Source organism: Alosa pseudoharengus, unplaced genomic scaffold (genome assembly GCF_046254945.1).
Source record: "Alosa pseudoharengus isolate Yale_2024_CS ecotype anadromous, Long Island Sound unplaced genomic scaffold, YU_APseudo_1.1 YU_APseudo_1.1_scf_10, whole genome shotgun sequence".
Lineage (NCBI taxonomy): Eukaryota > Metazoa > Chordata > Actinopteri > Clupeiformes > Clupeidae > Alosa > Alosa pseudoharengus.
In genome coordinates, this window is record NW_027468565.1 from 5,907,428 (window position 1) to 5,931,577 (window position 24,150).

Genomic DNA, 24,150 nt, shown 5'->3' on the forward strand with positions numbered 1-24,150 from the left:
TCCTCAGTATCCTCATCTCCTTCCTGTCTACTTTGGATTCTTGTAGTGTGTACCTCTCCATACAGAGCACTATAACCTGTGTAAAAGATTTTAAGGTTGTTTTGCTGTTCAGTTATCTAATCACTAGACAGTTGGGTATTTGGATATAGCCCAGTGATAACTTTCACGCAGGAACACTTTTGCAAATAGTGTCACTGGATTCCAGTCGAGGCTGTCTATAGACTTGTGGCCCGCCTCTGTACTGCGCACGTGTGTGTGTGTGTTCATACACCATGAAAGACGGCCAGTGAGAGGGGGTGGAATCCAATTAGAAAGTTCTCCGACTGGTTCTTCCAGGGGCAATCTGAGAGTCAGGTGGTGCCTTCCCCGAGACTGCTGTGAGATGGTGTTCTGAGTGCAGAATGTTTGTACCAGGATGGAGAAGCATTAGCGGACGGAGGAGAATGTCTTAAAAGGTAGTAGACTTCATTTATGGATATTCTGAATTTTAGGGGGGAGGGGGTTGAACTGCAGCATATTACTTTAGATCATATATGAGCAGGGCTAACAACTAAAGCAGAAACTGATGTATTGTGTTTTAAGAGTAATATTTTCAACTGAAAAGTCACTGGCTTTTCAAATGGCATGGAAGAGTGTCCATAGAAATCAATTCTGCACTTTATGTGCAAATGTAGTGTAATGGGAACACCAATGTCATATGTTTATGTTCTTGTAAGGACTGTACTCAGACTCTCTCTCCTCACAGTATGCCTCTTTTGCAGTGTATGCCAACGGTTAATATTGTCATAGCATTTGAATAGAAGTTATCAGTCGGCATAAGTAAACTGACTTAAAGCAGTAATGGTGTCACATTTTGTTTAGGTTTTTAAAAAAAAATGATTCTTCTCCCGGGCACCCAGCAGTTGGACATTCGAATGCCCTTTCCAGATGAGATTAAGTACACCATTTTGGGTATCTCGATTCTGCTCTTCTTGATAGCAATGGGCATTCTTATCTGGCAAGTTCACAAATGCTGTTCCAAGGCTCATTATTCAAAGGATTCAGGTGAGTGAGTCACATTACATGAAGTGGATTCATAGGTAGTATTTTTATTTTGAAGTGGAAGCAGTTCTGGTCAGACTTTTAAACCTGCATTAATGTTTAGTTAACATTTGGTTAAACTTTTGTTTGTTTGTTTGTTTATCTTGTCTTTGTTTTTCAGTTAGCAGCTTGGTGGGAGCAGATGAATTGGACCAGAGTAGAAGCTCCTATCTTGACAGTCAGAGGCCAAGATTTAAGGTGACGCATTAGGATTACTCTGGAAAGAGTTTTTGCTGTTTTCACCTCCTCATACCACTGAGCGTCATGTTCCACTGCTGTTCTTTATCTGTACTTCCCTTTAACCTCTCCTCCACTTTAACTTCAACTCCGGTCAGAACGTCATGGTCGTATTAAGTGTGGTCGGTCATCATATTGAGAGGACTTTCAGTGCTGTCACTCAGAATTTGACTCAGAATTAGACTTTGAATACAATCATAATAGTTAGATCAAGAAGGATTTCATTTATTCAAAGGTTGTCTTGAATTGGCAGAGGTTTTGAACTGTCTGCTTTTCTTTGTATTCGCATTTCTTCACATTACTATTTCTACACATAACAAAATAACATACATATTTATGTACTGTATATTGTATTTCATATAGCTATACAGAATATAACACAATCATGTCATTGTCAACACACTTTCTCTGTCTTTCTCTTTCTCTCTCTCTCTTTCTCACACACACAAACACACACGCACACACACACACACACTCACACACACAAACACACACACACACACTACATTTCGTGTGAGTCTTCACAAGCTCCCTGTCCCCCAGTACAGGAGGAGTTCGCCCATGACCAGGTGCACAGGCTGAGCCGCTGCCTGTCCCAGGACTCCCTGCCGGCCTCGATGCTGAGCGGCAGCCTGGAGAGCCTGGAGGACCAGGAGAGCGAGGACGAGCCGCAGATGCGCGGCTCGCTGCGCTTCTCCCTCTACTACGACCAGCTGCAGGGCCGCCTGGTGGTGACCGTCCTGGAGGCCCGGCAGCTGCCCCTGCGTGAGTTCAGCCACAGCGTGGACCCCTTTGTGCGCGTGCGTCTGCTGTGGGCCAACGAGGCGAACGAAGAAGGAGACACCGAGGAGGAGGAAGAGGAGGTGGAGGAGAGGAGGACTACGGCGAGGAAGGAGAAGAGCTCCGTAAGCGTCCGGCCACAGCAGTGCGTCCTTCACGAGTGGCAGTCGCGGCTGGTGAAGAACAGCAGCAGCCCGGCCTTCGGGGACCAGTTCTCCTGCTCCCTGGCTGAGGAGGAGGTGCACCGTGTCACTGTCAAACTGGAGGTACATCCTCACAGCTGTGAATGGAATGGCCTCATACACACAAAATGTCCATTTCAATGATCTAATTGCCACTGTGCATGAACTGTCTGCATACCTTCCTGCTTCTGCCTTAGAAAGTTGCTATGAGTTAAATGTTTCCCTATATTTATGGAAATTGGAAGTTATTTATAGTGTTAATCCACAATGTAGGCTGCAGTTTTACCAATTTTTATTTTTTTATTTTATTTCGTTTCTGCCCAGGTTCGAGACTTTGATAAGTATTCCAGGCATGGGATTCTGGGGGAGGTTCGCAGACCGTTGAGTAATTTGAATATTTCATATCCTCTGGAGATGTGGCAGGATCTACAACGACCCACAAAGGTAAGTTATGTATGTGAGTGATCCTTTGGGTAGCTTCTAAAAGTACACTTTAGAATAAGTATTTTGCATTTTAGCTTTTGAATGCAGCTTTTCTTGTTAAATGTCATGTTTTGTGTTATTTTATGTATTTAGGACTTGGTTGGTGAAGTGCTACTCTCTCTGAAGTACATGCCTACATCACAGAGGGTGGAAGTGGGTATCCTGAAGATCAGGATAATTTCAAAGTCCAGCAGAACAGACAGAGGTAAGTGTTTGACCACTGTACTGGTTAACCACATTGTCAGAATCAGGAAGGCAGTAACAACCAAGTGAACCAAGTCTGTCAAGATATGCAGGATAGAACTTCTCATTCTGAATTGTACTGGACAGTGTGTGGCTAGTAAATAGCTTTACTGTCACTTGCAGGTTTTATAGATGGAGATAGATAGATAGATACTTTATTGATCCCCAAGGGGAAATTCAAGGAAGTTATATGTCTTGATTGTAAAACATTATTTCTACCAACCTTTTATCAGTCTGTGAGAACATGTTGTTTACATAAGGAAAGCACAATAATCAGCTTACTGTATGTGTGGTTAGGGTTGTATTGGCACACTTTTAAAAGTTTCTTTGCCTAATGATGTGATGCCTTTCCCTGCACTTTGATATCAGCACTCTATGTCCGGACCAGTGTCCAGTGCAACCAGTGCAAGCTCCGCCACCAGAAAACTGCGCCCAAGACCCGGTGGGACGTGACCGTTTTTAACGAGGTCATGATTTTCGTGCTGCCTGACCCTCCGGTTCGGGACTGCACCATCGTGGTCAGTGTATATGAACTGAACCCTGGGAAGAAATCATCGAAGCATCTGATTGGCCAACTAACAATAGGGAAGGGGAGACAGTCAGAGGATGAACACTGGAAGCTGATGATGCGTTCGCTTCGCCAACCAATTGCAAAGTGGCATCTACTGTATGTATGAAACTAGTGAACTATTTGTGTTTCTGTCTTATCCTGTATTACTCCTTGAGCCAGATCCCCTAACTTTGGTAAATCGGTACCATTCAAGGGGAATAAGTCTCATAGTGATTTTTGACAAGATATATCACCCTAGAATTAGGAAATGTGATAGCATTGCATTTTTGGTAGCATTTTGTGTTTTATCAGCCGGTTTATATCCATTATACGTCTATGGAGAAAAATCTTACAGGTGAATCGGCTAAAAAATTTAAGTAATAGATATTCCCACAAAACTTCCACAGCTGAGTGTACATTAAGTCAATATTTATTTGTGTTGCAACTTTTCTGAAATGTTATGTATAAGTATGTAAATGACTCATTATCTAATTAAATATACAGGAATTTGCATACATTTTAAGTACAGAAACACTGGATAAAGTCAAGTTCAAAATTCTTCTTTTTGTTTTTCATTTTGGACAGTGAAATGTTATTACAGTGGGTGTTTTGAATTTGGTTATTTTAAATAGATACTGCCAATAGCCATTAAAGAAAATCTATTATTGCCATATTCACAACTTTGAACCAGAAATTGCCATTTTAATTTTAATTTAAACTGTACGTTTCCAGATATACTCCTACATGCTGGAGGGTTTTATAGAGGAGATTGTTCATATATGATTTGTGACCTATAGTATGGAAAGTAAATAAAAGATATAACATGGGTTTTCAGCAAATGTATGAACACATACCTTTGCCATAGCTATGTACCTGACTTTATCCAATGTTAGGATATCTATACTTTACATGTATGCCAATTATTGCATATTTCATTAGATAATGGCTCATTTACATATGCATACATAATATTTCAGAAAACTTCCTATACAAAAAAATATTGACATCATGTAAATAATCAGCTGCGGAAGGTTTGTGGGGATATCTATTAGTTAAGATGTCTAGCCTATTTACCTATAATATATCCCCTCATAAGCGTATAATAGATATAAACAGGGTGATAACACACAGAAAGCTACTACCGATGCAATGCTTTAACTTATTTTCTAACTCTAGGGTGGAATACCTTGACAAAAATCACTATGAGACTTATTCCCCTCAGATGGTACCGACCGACCCCTCTGGCTCAAGGACTAATCTAAGGACATTGCATTTATATGAGACATGGCTAACTTCTTTTGCCACATTTGTATGGAGTCCTCCTGACTTCAGCACACACTTGTGCATGCACTAAGTTAGTGTTTACTGGAAACTGTTTGCACCATTTATGTCATTCTTTTCGTCTGTGTTCATCTTTATCTTTACGACTGTTTGAATTTGGTTATGTATCACCAAGCTATTAAACAGCCTGTATTGAAGTCAAGTCAAGTCAATTTTATTTATATAGCACATTTCAAAGCAATAGCATTGCACCAAAGTGCTTTACATAAAATAATAATAATAATAATAATAATAGTAATAATACATACATACATACATACATACATACATACATATAAACATATAAAATAAGGGAGAGGTGAGGGAGTCAGGGAGTGTTAAAAGCTAGGGAGAAGAGGTAGGTCTTTAGGTTGGATTTAAAACTACTAATAGTGGGGCAGGATTTCACAACATCAGGAAGGCTATTCCAAAGCTGGGGAGCATAGACAGAGAAAGCTCTGTCACCTTTTGATTTAAGAGAGGCAGAAGGAACACAAAGAAGACACTGGGAAGATGATCGAAGAGGTCTAGGAGGACAGTAAGGAATTAAAAGATCACATAAATACTGAGGTGCTAAACCATGTAAAGCTTTGAAAACAAACAGAAGAATTTTAAAATTAATTCTGTGTTCCACAGGAAGCCAGTGCAGTTTAGCCAACACAGGTGAAATGTGGTCACGTCTCTTAGATCCAGTCAGTAATCTGGCTGCAGCATTTTGGACCAGCTGGAGTCTATTTAAAGTAGATTTAGTTACACCTACATAAAGTGAGTTGCAATAATCAAGCCTAGAGGAAATAAAGGCATGTATAAGGATTTCTAAATCACTGTAGGAGAGAGAAGACTTCAGCTTTGCTATAGTTCTAAGTTGGTAAAAACTTCCCTTGACAACGCTGTTGACTTGCTTATTAAAAGTCAGAGAAGAGTCAAGGAAAACACCTAGGTTCTTGACCACACTGTGATGGTTAACAGACAGTGGGCCAAGAGCCTTGATTACATTGTTGACTGAATTTGGTGATCCAAAAATGATTACTTCTGTTTTGCTGTCATTAAGCTGTAAAAAGTTGTTAGCCATCCAATTCTTAATGTCATTAAGACAAAAAAAAAGGTTGGTCAATGAGCAGGAATTTTCAGGGGCCACTGGTATATAAAATTGGGTATCATCTGCGTAGCAGTGGTAACGAATATTATATTGATTGAAAATGGAGCCCAGGGGAAGCATGTATAAAGAAAATAATAGAGGCCCTAAAATAGAACCCTGGGGGACACCACACTTAATGGGAGCAGATGATGATGAAGCATTGCCTAAATGCACTGAAAAAGATCTATCAGTTAAGTAAGATCTGAACCAATTTAATACAGTGCCTTGCAGACCAACTTCAACATCCAGGCGTTTTAAAAGGATCTTGTGGTCAATAGTGTCAAAAGCAGCACTAAGATCTAACAGGACCAATAGGGCACACGAGCCAGAGTCAACAGAGAGCAGTAGATCATTATGGACCTTAAGTAAGGCAGACTCTGTACTATGAAGTGGTCTAAAACCAGATTGAAACTTGTGAAGGATATTAGAGGTGTTTAAATAGGAAGAGCTGTGACGGAACAACTTTTTCTAAGATCTTAGAGAGAAAGGGCAGTTTAGAAATGGGCCTATAATTTTTCAAATCAATGGGATCAAGGGATGTTTTTTTCAGGAGAGGTTGCACAATAGCGTGTTTAAAGCTAGAGGGTACCACTCCATTAGCCAGGGAGCTATTAATAATGCTCAAGATAAAAGGGCAAATAGCCGCAAAAGCTTCTTTGAAAAGGTGAGATGGAAGAATATCAGTGGCAAGAAGAGGGCTTCATATGAGAGACCACGTCTAACAGCTGTAAGGAAGAGACTGGTTGGAATTGTTGGAGGCGGCAAACTACAGACTGATACAAAGGATCAGAAATTGAGGGTGAGATATGAGACTTTATGTTGTCAATTTTGTCAATAAAGAAATTGAGAAACATCTCACAGGTTTCTGTTGTAACAGGAAGAGAGGACATTGTAGTAGGAGGGTTTATGATAGAATTAATTGTGTTAAACAACACTTTTGGTCTGTGAGCATTTTTGTGAATAAGATCAGCATAGAAAGCTGCCTTTGCTGCTTTGACAGTGTTTTGATAAGCCTTAAGAGATTCTCTAAATATATCATAGGAGACCTGTAATTTATCTTTTTTCCATTTTCGCTCTGCTTTCCTACAAGCCTTTCTGAGCGAACAGGTAGTGGAATTTAGCCAAGGAGTAGTTGACCTATTGGATTTACACCGCTTTTGTTTTAAAAGAGCTACAAAATCAAGAGTGGCAAGGCAAGATGTTAAAAAGAGTAAGTAGATCCTCAGTGTCTGTGCAGGTGGAAAGAGAATCTAAGACAGCAGGTGAAAGAGAGAGCATAAAAGTATTAGTGAACTGTGAGGCTGTGGTGGAATTAATAGCTCTGACAAGGGAGTAGGATGAGGGGGGTGGAGGGGGGGGGCAAAACAATGACGATTCAAATAAAATCATAAAATGTTCATTGGTATTGAAGAGCACGTGAGTAGCCTTGGGTTTGAACAACCTGGCCTGCAACAATATGGAATGTGATACTGATATCTATTTGAGAAAGTATAAAGGTTTTAATGATTTAGAAAAAAAAATGACTGACATCATCCTAATAGCACCACTAGATCTGCCTCTATAGCTGGATGAAATGGCTGTATGTGGTTCAATATAATCATCTATCCAAATATTCTCCTGGGGTATGTGTGTCTGTGTGTGTGCGTGTGTATGGGTGTGGGTGTGTTTGTTATTAAGGAAGGGCCTTTGAGTATTCTCCAAACACCACTATGCTCAACTTTCACTAGGTGGCACTGACTAGACAGTTAATAATGAGATAGGTTTGGTCAGTGACAGTATTTCTCTTTTTTATTGCCATTTTGATGTTGTCTTGGTGATGAATATTTATACACAATGCTATGACTACATACATACAACACAGAATTGGCTCTACATAATTTAAAGGATGTGCTTGTGTGTCAGGCAATGGCTTGCAATTATATGCATAGGCTTCAAGTGACATGAGGGCTATAAATACGTGGCATAGGCAAATTTCTGAGCTGCATTTTTTTATGGCTTTTATGCAGACCAGTGGTATGATGTGTGTTACTCGCTTCCTCACAGGTTAGTGCTTTCACCTCTGTCAAACAACCTCCTGGTCATGTAAAGAACAGCAGGGGGCGCTATGTTACTATTTTAGATCAAGTCAAAGGACCCCCTTTCAAAGGGGTATATTTTATGTTACAGTTTTTCTCAGTCGCTTTGGTGCTATTCTCACATCACTATTAACATTTGCACAGCAGTTAGTGCATTTCTCAAAACAATTAGTGCAAACTGCAAAACCTAGTGGATGACCTGCAAAAGCACGTCACTTGCTCAAAGTGGATAGTCCATTCCTCAAAAGCAGGTATTCATGTCAATGAAACTGTCAGTGTCATCAAAATGAGAAGTCTTGACACCATCGTTTATGAACAAGATAGTCAAATGGCTTTGTCATGTTTTTATTATGACAGTTCTCTCAGTGTTTTCCAATGCAAAAAAAGGTCAGAACTCGGTGACACTACCTGAACATGCTCAAGACAGCACTATACAGCACTTGTAAAGCCATTTGAAAACTACAGTAAAGTTACACATTGCTGTAGTTAGGGGAGTAAGTGAGTACAAGACACTGAATACGTAAATTTGTACTGTATGCTCTTTGCAATTCTACAGCATTGTGACAGAATTTGATAACTAGTTCACCAATTTTGTATGTAATGACTCAAGCAATGAAATGAAGACTATTAGTTTTATTGGGAACGACTATTCAGTATCCATAAGTATAGTTCATTTTGACTGACATGACATAAGCAAATGATAATGTTAAAAAACAGCAGAGAATTGTATGAAAGCAACTGATACATGTCCAAAAGCATTTGCAATTTGTTCAGAGGAAGGAGAAATTGCTACTATGATGTGCACAAATGACTAAATGTTGTGGAGGTTGAACTAATAGCTATGAGAATTTTAATTCTGATCTGAAAAAAGCACCAAAGCGACTGAGAAAAACTGTAATTTTGACCTACATGACATAAGCAAATGATAATGTTAAAAAACAGCAGAGAATTGTATGAAAGCAACTGATACATGTCCAAAAGCATTTGCAATTTGTTCAGAGGAAGGAGAAATTGCTATGATGTGCACAAATGACTAAATGTTGTGGAGGTTGAACTAATAGTTATGAGAATTTTCATTCTGATCTGAAAAAAGCACCAAAGTGACTGAGAAAAACTGTAACTCTTTGTGTAGCGCATGTGAGCGCTTTTCCCCCCATTTCAACCTGAATATTGGTGGGGACATTTCAGTCGTAATTTGACATTGGTGGGGACACGTCCTTCGGTCCCCACGCAAATCTACGCCCCTGGTCAAATGGCTTTGTCATGTTTTCATTATGACAGTTCTCTCAGTGTTTTCCAATGCAAAAAAAAAATCAGAACTCTGTGACACTACCTGAACATGCTCAAGACAGCACTATACACTACTTGTACAGCCATTTGAAAACTACAGTAAAGTTACACATTGCTGTAGTTAGGTGAGTAAGTGAGTACAAGACACTGAATACGTATATTTTTACTGTATGCTCTTTGAAATTCTACAGCATTGTGACAGAATTTGATAACTAGTTCAACAATTTTGTAGGTAATGTCTCAAGCAAATAAATGAAGACTATTAGTTTTATTGGGAACGACTATTCAGCATTCATAAGTATAGTTCATTTTGACTGACATGACATAAGCAAATGATAATGTTAAAAAACAGCAGAGAATTGTATGAAAGCAACTGATACATGTCCAAAAGTATTTGCAATTTGTTCAGAGGAAGGAGAAATTGCTACTGTGATGTGCACAAATGACTAAATGTTGTGGAGGTTGAACTAATAGTTATGAGAATTTTCATTCTGATCTGAAAAAAGCACCAAAGCGACTGAGAAAAACTGTAAATGGAACATGTAGTGACGCACGTTATATGAAAACTTGCCCATGGGTGTTCGTTCGGCTTGTAGAATCCAGCTGTTTTCACACATTAACTGACTAAATGATTTGGATTTCACTGATGTCACTGTAATGTTATTAGACCACCAGACCCAGACTATCATTTCATCGGTATACCCCAAAACCTAACAAAGATACTAAATAGTCAGTTTCAAGAGCATCAATTTAAAATTCCTCTGCCAGATATTTTTCCTTCTATACTCATAGCAATCCTCTGACAATTGTATGGGTGAATTGACCTGGTATTCCTGTTATTTATATGATAGTGTCCCACAAATAAATTATGCAGGTCTTTCTTCATTCATATTCCAATTGTTCAGGGGTGGACCGTAACTAAGTACATTTACTTGATTACTGTACTTAAGTATGAATTTTGAGTATCTTACTTGAGTATTCATATTTTTTGAAACTTGTGACTTTTACTCCACTACATTTGAAAGACACATACTGTACTTTTGACTCCATTTGAAATATGAGCATGAAGTGTCCGTTACTTTAAACCACATTTGAGTCTTTGAATGCATTAATGTGATTGACCATCTTGAATTTTTTTTCCAATAGTCCAATTTGACAATAGATTTTCCATCAGAACATCCTCCATGTAGCCTGGGATAACTACACAAGCCTGTTTGCAATTGAAACTTGAAAAGTGGTCTGGTGTTAACCAGGTTATCCTCCATGATCATTGTGAAATTGGAATGAAAATAGACAATCACCTGACATTCACAACATAGCTAGATCTTTAGCGTACATCATTAAACGATAAATCTACTCAAAATGTAATCTGGTTTTGTATTCGGCAGTTAAAATGTTTTTAGATTTGTAAACAGAGAATGAATAATGATTTAAATTATACTATTGCATTGCATTTGAACAGTTGCAAGGTTATGAAAATAGGTCAAATGTTTTTGTTTGATGTAAGTCCTATGAGTGACCAAATGATTTATGTCCTAGTACAGTATTGACCAAATAAACATTACATTACATCAGGGGTCTCAAACTCAAATGAGCTGGGGGCCAATTCTGCCAACGTCATCTGACTGGAGGGCCGGCTATTTCTGAAAATGCAAGTTTTCAAATACCACACAAAACTGCAAACAGAAAGTGCAAGTGTTTTTATCTAGTTTTAGACACCTGTGCTAGCAACCTTAGCTTATAAATAAAATAATGATAAAATAAATATGAATACAAATTATAAAACAAATGAAAAGCATAAAAACAGGTATGTGTGTGTTTCACACCAAATAAAAATATTTTCCTCTCATAACCTGGCAATAGGCGTCAGGGTTAAGAAAGCAACACCATTGGATTTTTATATCAAAAGGCCATGGCTTGAAAGTGGTCAGAGATAAAGTCCTACTGTAAATGTAAAAATCTTTGAGTAAAACAAAAGTTTATGAAGGGGGTAAATTTACCCATCTAATTTGCCACTGGATGGCAAGCACCTCAAATTATGCACCTTTCAATAAATACTGGATGAACATATTTGAGCAGGTTTACTTTCCTTTTTTCATATTACCCACATAACAAATTAACAGGAAAACACCTAAGATGTATACCAACACCTAAGATGTATATGGTTTCTAAACCACAAGGCCTACAATAAAGTATTCTGGTCAAATCAGTTCCTATCGCGGGTAATCTGAGTACCCAGAAGTTCGCATCATATTGCGGGTGACTTTGTAGTTTAGAGCCCTATTACTAGCGATTACGATTACCACTGCAACCTCCAAGCTATGTTGGGCAGAGGGTCGAAATAAGCATGGTATGCTTAGTGGACACCGTCGTATACACGCAGACGCACCTCCATAGACGATTGATCATAATCTCCATAAGGATATTCTCCTTCAGACTTAGAATAGGTGAATAACATAGCCTACCTAAGACTTCATCACACGTAAACGTTTTTCAACATTTGGTGTAGGCCTATGCACCTGCTTCAATTTATGTAACACTATGGCCTGCATCGCTTCCGCGTCATTACAAATGCACGTCTTTGTGTTGTAATACAAGTATTTCCTGAAAACTTTGCGCAGCGATTTTGGGTTTGAATGAAGCTCTGGATGTCTAGCACATAGTGGAGCAGAGTACAAATGAGATTTGTCACCGTATTTGGAACTATCGTCTATTTTAATCAGTATCGTTGTTTGTCACAATTAAAAAGTCTCAAGGGCCGGATTACATTATTATTTTGACATACGTCGCGGGCCGGACGCGGGCCGGGTGTTTGAGACCCCTGCATTACATGAATACATACAATAAAAAATACTTGTACTTCTGAATACTTATAGTATTTTTAAAAGCAAGTACTTCTGTACTTCAGCTTAAGTAAAAATCTGACTTCTAAATCTAACATTTAGATGCATTGTTACACCTGTTGATACACCTGTATATAATCTTATCCTTTAGTCCTATGCCAAACAAAAAAAAGAGAGCATTGTGAAACCCCAACATTCATTAAAGGAGAATTCCGGTGTGATTTTGACCTAAAGTGTTTTGAAACATGATACCGAGTGTGAACGTATGTCTCATAGCCCATCTCGGCTTGTCCCCTGCACTCAGAAATCTGGCGCTAGTTAGCCGATGCTACCAACAAGGCGGTCAATGGTGGTGCCTCGGCATCGGCATAGCCATGCAAATAAATCACTGTTTTACACCATTTACGAGGCTCAATGTATCTCCACACTTCATTGGTAGACTTCCGAGGGCCCTGACATTTAAAACGAAACATTGAGAACTTTGAAAAAGCACTGGTAGTTTACTTACAAGACGATTTATACAGACAGTATTCTCGAAGTTTAGCGTTTGCAGCCATCTTGAATTTAGTCACATAAGTCAAGCGACGAGTAAGAATGAACAGGTATGATAAGGGATCAGATTCCAAAAATAATTCCGTGGAAATGCATGGATTCCAGTTGTTGCTACTGGAAAAAACTGTAATCCATGCATTTCCACAGAATTATTTTTGGAATCTGATCCCTTATCATACCTGTTCATTCTTACTCGTCGCTCGACTTATCGTGACTAAATTCAAGATGGCTGCAAACGCTAAACTTCGTGAAGATACTGTCTGTATAAATCGTCTTGTAAGTAAACTAGACTGCATTTCCGGCGGGAACTGCAAAAGTTTGCTTGCCCTGGTCCGGTCACCAACATGAGCAGACAGTGGCATACGCTATGCTGAACCTGGCTTGATCCAAGCATTCTAACAGTGCCTTTCAGTGTTGGAGCAGTGGCAATACCGCAAAAGCTCTAGGAGAGGGCTATTCAACTATTGACTTGCGGGGTGAATGCGGCTCGTTGGATTTTACCTGTGGCCTGCCTTTGAATTTAGCTTCTATGACTAAGATCAAATCAATAAAATAAAACAACAGCAGTGATTGGCTGCAAAAATAAATAATGTCACGTGTCTTGCACCTCTCAAACTGGGCTATCAGGTAACCTAGAAGAATTGAAATGATGAAATATGACTAAGGAATTCAAATGCTGCTTGTTTGTCAGGATACTTTTTCACTGATTTATTTTAAAAATATGAGCTATGAGTGTGAATGTTATATATTCCATCCCCTAATTCTGTTTTACTGGTTTATTTGACAAATAATCTATATGGATAAAGACCTTATGTCTGTTTAGGATTGTTTTTCTGAGCCTATTGATGTATCTCAGAATAAAGTAATGTCCACAACATTAGTGATGTTTTTTTTTTGTGTGTGAATGTATTTTACTTAACTCATTAAATGTAGCTGAATACTCATGAACGCATGTCTCTAATAGCCACAATAGGAGTAATTTTAGCAACACCGTATTTTGTGTGGCCCATAATGACCCAGTGGATCATGAAAACGTGCCAAAATTCACATTCCTTGCTTGATGTTGGTACATTAATCCCATTCAGATTGCCACTTATCTGTGATGTAAGAGTTCAGTATAGGTTTAAGGTCTGGAGCACGGATTTGACATCTGTGACTTCTTCATTGAGGACTTGCTTAGCAGCACTGTCCGCTTTCTCATTTCCCCTCAGACCAACATGGCCTGGGACCCAGCAAAAAACTACACTGAAGTTCTGGTTCTTTAGACGTTGTAGTTGATCAAGCTCAGCTTTGGTTGTACTTTTTGCGTGACATTAAAGCCTACTGCAGGGCCGTAGTCACCATACACTTTGGGGGGGACGTGTCCCCCCCAATATTCAGATGTGACCAAAATGTCCCCCCCAATATTCGGACATACAAAAAAATAAAGAAAAAAACGCTATAGGCTATTACAGGAAACCAACAAGTCCCGCCATTTGAAATGCAATCAAACGTAAATAACACACTAATTAGTGACCTATTCATAGTTTCAGAGAGTACACTGTGAGTGGTTTGTCCTGGAGGTTTTGCGTTTATCATTTGAGGCGTGCGCTATCAAAAGCTTCCTGCACCCTACTGCGGTGCAGGCTGTCAACAATATCGCAAAAGATACCGGTACAATTCTCACAAAACTTGTTGGAAAGGTGTAGCACTGTCTAAGGAAACCCCATTAATTTTTGAAGCTGATCAGACTCAAAGGTAACTTTGAAGCATTTTCCATATTGTAGCCTATTTTCTCGCAATGATAGCGAAAGTGAAACGTAGTGTCCTTTCATTTGAATTTGTGCGTGCCTGTGTCATTCATTTCTTTCACATGTCTTACAACATAAATAATGCATTCATATGCTAGTAGTAGGCCTAATGTCAGAAATGAGCAGGTTTATAAGCCTCTTAGAAATGGCTGTTGCATCTTGCATGTTACATTTAGATGCACTCAATCGCGCATCCATGCAGGCAAAACGTAGCACTCAAATGTGGCGACGGCACAAAAGTTGAAAAAACTTTTACAATGTTAATAGTTAATAGACAGTTAATGTGAATCGCGGACATTAACCAAAGAAAGAAATTTCCACCTCCATTCACCAAATAAAGGCTGTGTTTCTACATTTTAATAGAAAACATAATTTCTGTCAGAAACCAGCCTATAATGCATAGGGTAACTTGAGGTGAGTCAGACAGAAAAGGGACCTGTCTTAGTAGCCTATATTGAATCCCATCCCTTTCAAACAACCTTAAAATTGTGTGATTAGCCGCCAGAATAATAAAATCAAAATACAAAATATGATTGGGCTAGGTCCAAACCTATGAGTAAGCATTCAGTGTAATATAGAGGTTATCAAAGATACTCTAGTTTGTATTTTCTTTTAAAATATAAATTTTGGAGACAAATGGAGTCATACCACAGGTCTATATCCAGGGATGGATTATTGAATGGGCCTACTGGGCCCAAGAGCTCAGGGGGCCCTGAAGCCTAAGACTGTGTGAAGTTGCTTCTCCGCCCTTTTCTTCTATTTCCACAAAACTCAGAAGTCAATATAAAGGGTCATTTTTTTTTTAAAAGTCTTCCGGGGAAGTATGCCCCCGGGCCCCCCTATCTTAACAGGGGAGGTTTTTTTTTGCATCTATGCCCAGGGGTTCATAATCCATCCATGCCTATGTCCGCCAAAAGTTTGGTATATCCTAATTGACTGACTTAACTAATGACTTGTTTGTGATTTTAATAATATTTTTGCATGGCAGGAAATGTATTGAAATTCTGTTATTGAAATTCACACCGGACCACAGATTTGGTCCCCCCCAATGTTGACATCATGGCTACGGCCTTGGCCTACTGGAAAGATTTTTTATTGCAATTTAATTGAATGCAATTTACTTTTACGATTAAATAAAATTAATTTATCCCTCTCACCCATAGTTTTCTATTTATTTACAAATGTACATAGGCCTACTGTAATTACATTTATACATAGTTATTCTACTGATCTTCATACTATTCATCCTGCACATAGACTTATTCTTACTACTCTTATGATGTTGTTTCTGCACTACAATGACACTGTTTCCACACTGCACATAGCTGTATGTTATGCACATTTCTGTTATATATTTGTCAAATTGAATATCCATAATTATTCTGTTTTATTATATTCTGTTAATACACTGCCTATATCTATATTATTATTTCTACTATTATACTGTTACTGCTACATCTACATGCATTATTCTACTTATTGTATGAGATAACTGCTAATACACTGCACATATTTATATTTAATTCATATTACTCTAAACCACCTTCTGTAAATCAACTGTATACTACTGTCTACGTTGCACTATATTTCTTGACCTGTCTCTGTATATTTCATCACCTTTCTATACTTTGCATCACATTGTATGCATACTGTAGCTACATGAATCACAGCTAAGATCCTTGGTTGCTATGAAGGCCAGTCGTTCTAAATGGATGGTTGCTATGGCCAAAGGCCACAGTTATCTCTGCCGTTGTCAAGCGGGCATATCCTAACTTAAACATCTCTATTTTACTTAGCCTACTTCCATACAGTGAGTCCCATTAAGAAGTGGCCACTTCATTCGTGCTTACCGTGATTCATACAGCAGCATTATTAAATTAATCTGTCACCATATGCCTATGCCAACGTTTGCAAAGAGGAGAATCTTTTAATTTGATTCACAATGAAACGTTACATTTAATGTACATGTAAACAATGAGTAGGCTAGTTTTGGTTGTTGTTGGTGGTGTTACTGCATCCCTTAGTTATAATGCCTACAATGCAAAAATGTTCCCTCGTGATTGTTAGCAGCTAGACGCATTTCAAAACATCGCGACGTGAAATGGCACCACAAAACATTGTTTGTGAATCGGTCTTATTAGTCCTCGCTTAAGCTGTCACAGACTCAGGCTCTACTTAGGGCTAAAATGCTTCCTGAATTACTCTTAGTAAAAAAAAATAGGAGTCCTAAAGTTACGAGTGACGAAGTAACGAGTACAAGCATATCAAGCAACATAAATCTCATAACGTTAACGTTACAGCAATATCTCCTCCCTGACATAGCTAGCTAGCTTCTAGCCACACAAGAAATTAATGATTTTAAATCTCCGCTTAGCATTCTAATAACAGAAGGGGCACATTTATGTTGACCACTACAACATGACTCATTATGTCTGTAACTCTATAAAACACTTACTTTCATAAAGGAAGCACGCCATCCAGCACATACACATGGAAACCGATATTTTAGGTACTTGGCCAATGGCCACGAACTCAAAACGTGTCTCCCTGAAGCTCTTCTAGAATCTTTGCTCTGAAGGCTGCGTTGCTGTGGAAACATCAAATAAACGGAGAGTCTTTTCAAGGTATTTCCTGCTTGTACTGTCGTCAAATCCATGCTTTGAGGAAAAAAATCTTTTTATCATAGTTCCCTCTTCAATGAGCGATTACCAGCTCGTTTTTGTAACAGAGATAGCTGTTTATTGTCCCTAGGTTTACAGAAACACCTATTCATATTAATACGTATGGAAATCAAGTTAACGCTGCCGACTGTTTGTCTGCTGTTTGTCTATTACATGGCCCAGAATGCCTTGCATGTCTTTACAACAAAACAACACAGTAAAACCTAAATGCCCGTAAACATATGCATTTGCATACTTGTAACATTTTTAATAATACTCTCCCATCATGATATGTAACAATAATGAAAAATTTTATTTGAATACCGTCAATGTGAAAACAACTCTATTATGTAAGCTATATATAGCTACCGTTCTCCATTCTATTTCAGTTCGTAAGTCCATACTATCCCATGGCAGAGCAAGCATTTCATGATTGGGCAAGGTTGCCTAGCTTCGTGAGACCGTCCTGATTTCGCGAGCTTCAGGGTTTCACTCGCAGATCAGTCTGGATACTTTCCGTTAAAGAAAATTTGGAGCAGTTCATCAAACGAACGTCCAATCAGCGTTTGCTTTGAGGCGGGTTGAGGTGTGACGCAACGGACGGCATCCACAGAGAAGTTTTATTCAAATTAGAAAGTATTCCTGGGTAAACTGTGAAGCTATGAGTCTCAGCCATGCAGCTGGGAGGAATGAACGACACAGACATCCTCCACGGCTGATTCCAGTTCATAATGGAGGAATATACTTTCTTCAGAAGTGTAGGGCCTACCGTGAAAACTTGATGGGAATTGTCGTTGATTAGGTTCATAAATGGTAAGTTAAAACATCTTAACGTTTGTCACGTTACCTAACTTAATTGTATGTTAAACGGCATTAGAAGAATACTTTGTTCATCTAATTGGTTGATTTGGCCCGTCGATAACCAACAAAGGTGGTGATAGACAGATGGTTTATCCAATCAGCTAACCAGTATATCCGCCCCTTCCCAAAAGTTCTTCAATGAAAAGTTCCCAGATGGATATGCGGAGCAAATCCATCTGGCGGAGTCAGGTTAAAGGTTGCCCGGAGACATTGTGGATACCCAGAGGCATTGATTGAGCATACTCGGAAGGCGTTGTGATAGAAGGTGAATGGTGTAAAGGTGAATGGGGAGAGTTACCAAATACCTGTGGGTGGTTTGCCAAATGATGGAAACTTTTGGAATATTTCTTTTTTTTTTTTAGCTTATGCACCCTCACACTGGAGTCCCCAGTTCATATACAAAATTTGGTATCGATATGTGACAGTGTTCCTGTGATATGGACGACTTCCTGTTTCGGAGCTTCGCCGCCGATTTCGTTTGGCTGTGACGGGCAAACGCTTTCGAAAATCAAAAATCCTTCTAGTAACTTTTGTGAGGCTTGGTCCAATGATGATGTACGTCAAGTTTCGTGGCGTTCGGACCAAATTTGTGACCTGTGAAAATTTAGTTTCGCTTTCTATTCAATCCAATATGGCGGACGAACGACACGCCCACTTGACGTCATCTTCTCGAGCAAGTTACACCGGTACTGCCCGGACGTTTTAAAGTTGGAACGGTGTCTCTGTCTCAAAGGGCCTAGGCACAGGGAGAAAAAAATTAAGGGAGACGGGAATAATAATAATAAATATAACCGCAAGCGGTGATTTACGGGGTCCGAGCAAAACGAACATGATAGCATAGCTTTTTAGTTTTACATATGCTTTGATTGTTTGGGCACAATTGTTCAAAAGAAACGTGATCGGATTTCGGTTATCGGATTTCAGTTACCGGATTTCAGCTATCGGATTGGATCAAATCTTGATTCTGTGTCGGAGTCAATAAGATAAACAGCGTATAATTATACAGTTATACTTGCCTTGCACTACAAGTCCATATTGACAAGTAGCTGTAATGCTGTAATGTTATAGTGTGCTAACCTCCACAACCCAACAGCATTCTATTCTAGTATGCTAACCTCCACAACCCAACAGTATTTTAACACTAATGCTTCAGGTGGGATATGAACTCTCAACATAAGGATGACCAGTACAAGGCATTATCCCACTAAGCCACTGTCAATCCTACATCTTTGCCAGTCACATTCACATGGTGAAAATGTGTATTGGTAAACACACAAGAAAAACTCCAAGTATACATTTGACAATAAAATGAAGGGCTTTCCTGAAAGAGAACACCTGAAAACGTTTGGAAATTCTGGGACAATTAGACATTTGTAGAGAAGAACAGTAATGGATGAAATATAAATATGATAGACTTAATGATGAAGGAAAAATAGTAAACAAAGAAGTTCCCCTATATGTCTTCGAGTGTGTCGGCATTCTGATTCTTGGCAACTAATGAGTGTGAATGTTGATTGCCTGATGTCATTCAGGTGCTGTTCAATGGTGTGACTTCAATAACCAATAGCATGTGCATCTTGAGCCTAAAGCTCTAGCAGGATTCGAACTCTCAACCTAACAAACACCAGCACTAGGCATTATCCCTCTGAGCCACTAACAATCCGACATAATAGGCAGTCACATTCACATGGTGAAAATGTGTTGGTAAACACACAAGAAAAACTCCAAGTATACATTTGACAATAAAATGAAGGGCTTTCCTGAAAGAGTACACCTGAAAACTTTTGGATATTCTGGGGCAATTAGACATTTATAGAGAAGAACAGTAATGGATGAAATATAAATATGATAGACTTAATGATGAAGGAAAAATAGTAAACAAAGAAGTTCCCCTATATGTCATAGAGTGTGTCGGCATTCTGATTCTTGGCAACTAATGAGTGTGAATGTTAATTGCCTGATGTCATTCAGGTGCTGTTCAATGGTGTCAATCTTCAATAACCAATAGCATGTGCATCTTGAGCTTCAAGCTCTAGCAGGATTCGAACTCTCAACCTAACAAACACCAGCAGTGTGTAATGAGTGTGAATGTTAATTGCCTGATGTCATTCAGGTGCTGTTCAATGGTGTGACTCAGAAGGCTCAATGGTATGGAGTGATGACACGGAGATGGCAGGTTTCGGTGGCCATCTCTTTTATAGCCTACTAAACTCAAAGTCGTATTCTCGTGTTTCTGCAGCATTGTTTCATGCGTGACATCCTTAACCGATATAGAGTTGTTCTGTCAAGTGGAAGAGCCGACTAAATATGTATAAGAAATGACAAATATTATAAGAATAACAAATAATTATAGGCTACAGCTTATAATTATACAGTAATACTTGCCTTGCACTACAAGTCCATATTGACAAGTAGCTGTAATGTTATAGTGTGTTAACCTCCACAACCCAACAGCATTCTATTGTAGTATGCTAACATCCACAACCCACTAATGCTTCAAGTGGGATTTGAACTCTCAACCTAAGGATCACCAGTACAAGGCATTATCCCACTGAGCCACTGTCAATCCTACATGTTGGCCAGTCACATTCACATGGTGAAAATGTGTATTGGTAAACACACAAGAAAAACTCCAAGCATGGAGGGGCGATTAGACATTTGTAGAGATGAACACTAATAGATTAAATATAAATATGATAGACTTAATGATGAAGGAAAAATAGTAAACAAAGAAGTTCCCCTGAATGTCATAGAGTGTCTCGGCATTCTGATTCTTGGCAACTGATGAGTGTGAATGTTGATTGCCTGATGTCATTCAGGTGCTGTTCAATGGTGTGAATCTTCAATAACCAACAGTATTCGAGCTAGAGCCTAAAGCACTACCGGGGATTCGAACCCTCAACCTAACAAACACCAGCAATAGGCATTATCCCACTGAGCCACTGACAATCCTACATATTGGGTAGTCACATTCACATGGTGAAAATGTGTGTTGGTAAACACACAAGAAAAACTCCAAGTATATATTTGACAATAAAATGAAGGGCTTTCCTGAAAAAATACACCTGAAAACTTTTGGATATTCTGGGGCAATTAGACATTTATAGAGAAGAACAGTAATGGATGAAATATAAATATGATAGACTTAATGATGAAGGAAAAATAGTAAACAAAGAAGTTCCCCTATGTGTCATAGAGTGTGTCGGCATTCTGATTCTTGGCAACTAATGAGTGTGAATGTTAATTGCCTGATGTCATTCAGGTGCTGTTCAATGGTGTCAATCTTCAATAACCAATAGCATGTGCATCTTGAGCTTCAAGCTCTAGCAGGATTCGAACTCTCAACCTAACAAACACCAGCAGTGTGTAATGAGTGTGAATGTTAATTGCCTGATGTCATTCAGGTGCTGTTCAATGGTGTGACTCAGAAGGCTCAATGGTATGGAGTGATGACACGGAGATGGCAGGTTTCGGTGCAACACAAGTTAACTTTATTTGAGTTTCAATTCATCTGTTCTTTTGTTCTTTACTTGTATGTGTGCTGCATAAAAGAGGAAACAAACAGAAAATGGAGTAATCAGTGAAATGGGGTAAATCAGTACAGATCCCAACTCACAAACAAACCAATTGACATTTGAACAATAAACTGAAATCATATGGCTATATAAGGTACAACTAAACAATACTTGACATCCCAAGTCAACCAACATCACCTAATCATCTCTCACATGGGACTCCAACACACCAAACCAACAAACAAAGACCTTAACTTTACACATGATGGCAGAGCTACTCTACAAACTGATAAACATCACAAAAGTCATAGTGAGGGTGATTAAAGTGATGACTTACGTTAACTCAAAGACGCACACAGAGCAGGACACACTGGAGTGCTGGGTTGAGATGAACAAAAGAGCGAACTGAGGGCGAGCAAACAATTTATCCTGGTCTGAGCCCCTGCTCCGGAGCTACAGGGTTTCCCAGCGGGTAAACTTTGGAAAGATTTGCAAAGATTTGGAAAAGATTTTTGAAAGACTACAGTCTCAGACCCTCTCACATCTAAAGACAAGTAGTAGAGTTTTAAGTCACAGACTATGATTTTGCAATGACTAGGGATCTTGCAGGGTCACTATTTACAAGACTGCAACATGATTCCTTTAAATTATTACCCATTGTGCAATAGATAAACAGGAACTGAAAATTATAGCCTACTAAACTCAAAGTCGTATTTTCATGTTTCTGCAGCATTGTTTCATGCGTGACATCCTTAACCGATATAGAGTTGTTCTGTCAAGTGGAAGAGCTGACTAAATATGTATAAGAAATGACAAATATTATAAGAATAACAAATAATTATAGGCTACAGCTTATAATTATACAGTAATACTTGCCTTGCACTACAAGTCCATATTGACAAGTAGCTGTAATGTTATAGTGTGTTATCCTCCACAACCCAACAGCATTCTATTGTAGTATGCTAACATCCACAACCCACTAATGCTTCAAGTGGGATTTGAACTCTCAACCTAAGGATCACCAGTACAAGGCATTATCATTATCCCACTGAGCCACTGTCAATCCTACATGTTGGCCAGTCACATTCACATGGTGAAAATGTGTATTGGTAAACACACAAGAAAAACTCCAAGCATGGAGGGGCGATTAGACATTTGTAGAGATGAACACTAATAGATTAAATATAAATATGATAGACTTAATGATGAAGGAAAAATAGTAAACAAAGAAGTTCCCCTGAATGTCATAGAGTGTCTCGGCATTCTGATTCTTGGCAACTGATGAGTGTGAATGTTGATTGCCTGATGTCATTCAGGTGCTGTTCAATGGTGTGAATCTTCAATAACCAATAGTATTCGAGCTAGAGCCTAAAGCACTACCGGGGATTCGAACCCTCAACCTAACAAACACCAGCACTAGGCATTATCCCACTGAGCCACTGACAATCCTACATATTGGGTAGTCACATTCACATGGTGAAAATGTGTGTTGGTAAACACACAAGAAAAACTCCAAGTATATATTTGACAATAAAATGAAGGGCTTTCCTGAAAAAATACACCTGAAAACTTTTGGATATTCTGGGGCAATTAGACATTTATAGAGAAGAACAGTATATGAAATATAAATATGATAGACTTAATGATGAAGGAAAAATAGTAAACAAAGAAGTTCCCCTATATGTCATAGAGTGTGTCGGCATTCTGATTCTTGGCAACTAATGAGTGTGAATGTTAATTGTCTGATGTCATTCAGGTGCTGTTCAATAGTGTGAATCTTCAATAACCAATAGCATGTGCATCTTAAGCCTAAAGCTCTAGCAGGATTTGAACTCTCAACCTAACAAACACCAGCACTAGACATTATCCCACTCTGCCACTGACAATCATACACATTCAGCAGTCACATTCAAATGGTGAAAATGTGTGTTGGTAAACACACAAGAAAAACTCCAAGTATACATTTGACAATAAAATGAAGGGCTTTCCTGAAAGAGTACACCTGAAAACTTTTGGATATTCTGGGGCAATTAGACATTTATAGAGAAGAACAGTAATGAATGAAATATAAATATGATAGACTTAATGATGAAGGAAAAATAGTAAACAAAGAAGTTCCCCTATATGTCATAGAGTGTGTCGGCATTCTGATTCTTGGCAACTAATGAGTGTGAATGTTAATTGCCTGATGTCATTCAGGTGCTGTTCAATGGTGTCAATCTTCAATAACCAATAGCATGTGCATCTTGAGCTTCAAGCTCTAGCAGGATTCGAACTCTCAACCTAACAAACACCAGCACTAGGCATTATCCCACTCAGCCACTGACAATCATACACATTGAGCAGTCACATTCAAATGGTGAAAATGTGTGTTGGCAAACACACAACATCAAGAAAATTCCTAGCATACATTTGACAATAGAATTAAGGGCTTTATAAAAAAGAGTACATATCTGAAAATGTGCACTGTTAATGGTATCCACCTAATGATGGTTGTATGGTTGTTATCCAAGAAAAATTTTTTACTCATATAGGAATATAGGTGATATAG

General features: G+C 38.7%; 1 protein-coding gene across 1 annotated transcript; it reads left to right on the forward strand.

The window, feature by feature from the left end:
- Window positions 1–323: 323 nt before the first annotated feature.
- syt19 (synaptotagmin XIX) lies at window positions 324–5,038 on the forward strand. The gene is made up of 7 exons (XM_076262214.1): window positions 324–455; window positions 862–1,044; window positions 1,202–1,278; window positions 1,866–2,363; window positions 2,604–2,723; window positions 2,856–2,967; window positions 3,375–5,038. The coding sequence occupies exons 2-7, from the start codon at window positions 876–878 to the stop codon at window positions 3,680–3,682; spliced, it is 1,284 nt and encodes a 427-aa protein (XP_076118329.1). The 5' UTR covers window positions 324–455; window positions 862–875; the 3' UTR covers window positions 3,683–5,038.
- Window positions 5,039–24,150: the final 19,112 nt, after the last annotated feature.

Coding starts and splice junctions, on each gene's coding strand:
- syt19 (XM_076262214.1), top strand. CDS start 876: ATGATTCTTCTCCCGGGCACCCAGCAGTTGGACATTCGAATGCCCTTT. Junction 2,364..2,603: donor GTGTCACTGTCAAACTGGAG/GTACATCCTCAC, acceptor GTTTCTGCCCAG/GTTCGAGACTTTGATAAGTA. Junction 2,724..2,855: donor ATCTACAACGACCCACAAAG/GTAAGTTATGTA, acceptor TTATGTATTTAG/GACTTGGTTGGTGAAGTGCT.